The sequence below is a fragment of the Penaeus chinensis genome, chromosome 22, assembly GCF_019202785.1.
Source record: "Penaeus chinensis breed Huanghai No. 1 chromosome 22, ASM1920278v2, whole genome shotgun sequence".
NCBI classification, from domain to species: Eukaryota; Metazoa; Arthropoda; class Malacostraca; order Decapoda; family Penaeidae; genus Penaeus; species Penaeus chinensis.
Window position 1 is genome coordinate 11,163,110 of NC_061840.1, and position 2,500 is coordinate 11,165,609.

The 2,500-nt window shown below is 42.0% G+C and overlaps 1 protein-coding gene across 2 annotated transcripts in view; it reads left to right on the forward strand.

Moving 5' to 3' along the window:
- LOC125037196 (major facilitator superfamily domain-containing protein 4A-like) overlaps window positions 1–2,500 on the forward strand; it is an 87,068-nt gene that overhangs the window by 83,494 nt on the left and 1,074 nt on the right. For both annotated transcript variants that reach the window (XM_047630246.1, XM_047630247.1), the window contains 3 exons: window positions 416–589; window positions 1,403–1,550; window positions 2,048–2,118. In XM_047630246.1, the coding sequence (XP_047486202.1) occupies window positions 416–589; window positions 1,403–1,550; window positions 2,048–2,118 (393 nt within the window). The remainder of the gene's footprint in view (window positions 1–415; window positions 590–1,402; window positions 1,551–2,047; window positions 2,119–2,500) is intronic.

Below are 2,500 nucleotides of genomic sequence, written 5' to 3' on the forward strand. Positions count from 1 at the left end.
ATTTTTGTATCCTTATTCTCCTCCTTCCCTCCTCTTTTGTCGTTCTCCACATCCAGTATTTGTACAGTCATACCCCCTCCTTTTCCCCTCCTTCAACTCTCTTCATCAACCACCATCTCCACTTCCTCCACATCCACCACATCCACTATCCTTCCTCTGCCTCCTTCTGCGATCCTCGCCCTCTGTCCCCACTTCTCCCACGTTCACTTCTTCCTCATCCAGCATCTCAACTACCTCTTCCACCCCTATACCGCCTCATCATCCACCACCACTACTGCCCTATCCCCACCCCCCTCTCCTCCACCTCCTATACCATATTCACCCGCCTCCAACTCACCCACTACCTCCTCATCGAGCACCCCTCCACCTCCCTCTACATCTCACCCTCCTAACCCCTCTTCTGCGCCTCCTCCAGGCTGGCTACGGCGGCTACGTGTTCAGCTATGCCGTGAAGAGCATCGCAGGAATGTCCATGAACGAGGCGGCTTACCTGAACGCCTGTTTCTGGGGGACCTTCGCCTTCGGTCGCCTCGTCTCCATCGGCATCGCTACCCGCCTGGCGCCCTCCTTCATGCTGCTCTGCAATATAGTGGGTATCGCGGAAGGGCACGGGGGGGGAGGGGGGGGAAGAAGTGCATAGGAGGAAAGTGTTGATGAATTGTTGGATAGTTAGATTCAAAGATTTATAGATGGATGCATAGATAGATAGATAGATAGGTAGAAGATCGACTATAGATAGAAGGTCTTAAGTGGATAGATAGATAGGTACAAAATAGATCATGGATATCAATCAGGTCAAAGATGGATAGATGAATAAACAAATAGAAAATGGGTCAATAGCTAGATACACCATGGATGGCTAGATAGCTGAACAGGCAGATAGACAAACATGTAGAGAGATTAATTGATAGGTAAATTCATACCAAATAATTAATTGACAGACTATGTGAATAGATACATTAACAGACATATCAGATAATTGGTGTTATTTTGTGGCCTGCCATATTTTACACATTTTATCATTCCAATTACGTAATGGATCACTTTAATAATTCCCAGTCTTGATATAATATTAAATCAAATCCACATATAATATCATCAATAAGTATCGATGGATCACCGAACCAATGTAATGATATAATGATGCTGATGATGGTGATCACCAGACCTGGCAGATATATACAACAAATCGTAAATGCAATAGAAACACGTCATCAGAATACTTAAAATACATACATAGAGAAAAAGCACGCGGTACAACCTATACTTTGCAGACGATTGTCTCGTTGCAATGATGTTAATAATGATGACTACTAACTCTTGTAAATCATCATATCTTTATGAATTATTACATGAAGCAACCTAAAACACCGAAACCCTTACAAAAACTTCCTCATTGCAGAGCGGTTGCCTCATTGCAATGTTGCTGATGCTCTCCTTCCGCCACAACCACGGCGTGCTGTACGTCGGGACCTGCGTCTTCGGCACCTTCCTCTCCTCCGTGTACCCGACCGCCGTGTCCCTCGCCGAGACCTACATCCATGTGACGTGTAAGGCCGGAGGTTAGGGGAAGGGGGGGGGGGGGGGGGGGGGGAGTAAGGGCTTGCTTGGAGTCTGGCTTCCATGGGGCATTGTTTGAGTTGCTAGTTTTTTTGCGGTTGTTTGTTTGTTTTCTTGTTTGGGTTGTTTATTGTTCTTTTTTTTTAATGGGTTGTATGCTTTTGCTTGCATATTTGGGTTGTTTTTAAGACGCTTTTTTTCTGTTAGTTGTTTCCTTTTTTGGGGGGATGGGGGGTGTTTCTTTGTTTTTGTGTATTCGGGATGTTAGGTTAGTGGAAAGAAGGAAGGGAAGGAAGGGAAGGAAGGTGTCTCTCTGGTTGTTTCTTCCGATGCTCTAGAGAGACAGACATGAAAATAAAAATAATAATATTCATATAGTAATAATGACATCGTAATGGTAATGATGGTAGTAATGATAATGATAATGATAATGACAACAACAACCATGACAATAACAGTAAGGATAATGATAACAATGTTTCTCCAGCTTCCATCACAAGCATCCTGGTCGTGACAGCCGCCGCCGGAGAGATGCTGATGCCTGTTATCATCGGGCATGTAAGTCAGTTCATCATGTCATTCAAAATATGGATACGACAGTAGATAAAATTATTATATGATTATTGTGAAAAAGAATAGAAAAGTCAGTGAAATCTTATGTAGTGAGGCATGATTGAAATATGTGTTATTAGATGGGTATATGTAAATCAAATGACTTTTAATGTGGTGTTAGTATTCAAATAATTAAACCACTAATTTTGTTAGTATGAATTTCATTATACTATAATCATGGATATGTTCACGTTTATGCACTCTATTTCGCTACTGTAGTGCATCAACATGAACATACCGATGTCAGTGATAAAAATAAAAAGTTTAAACTAACAATATATTTGATAAATGCACTAATAACACCTTCGGACGTGAATACACTCAAGTA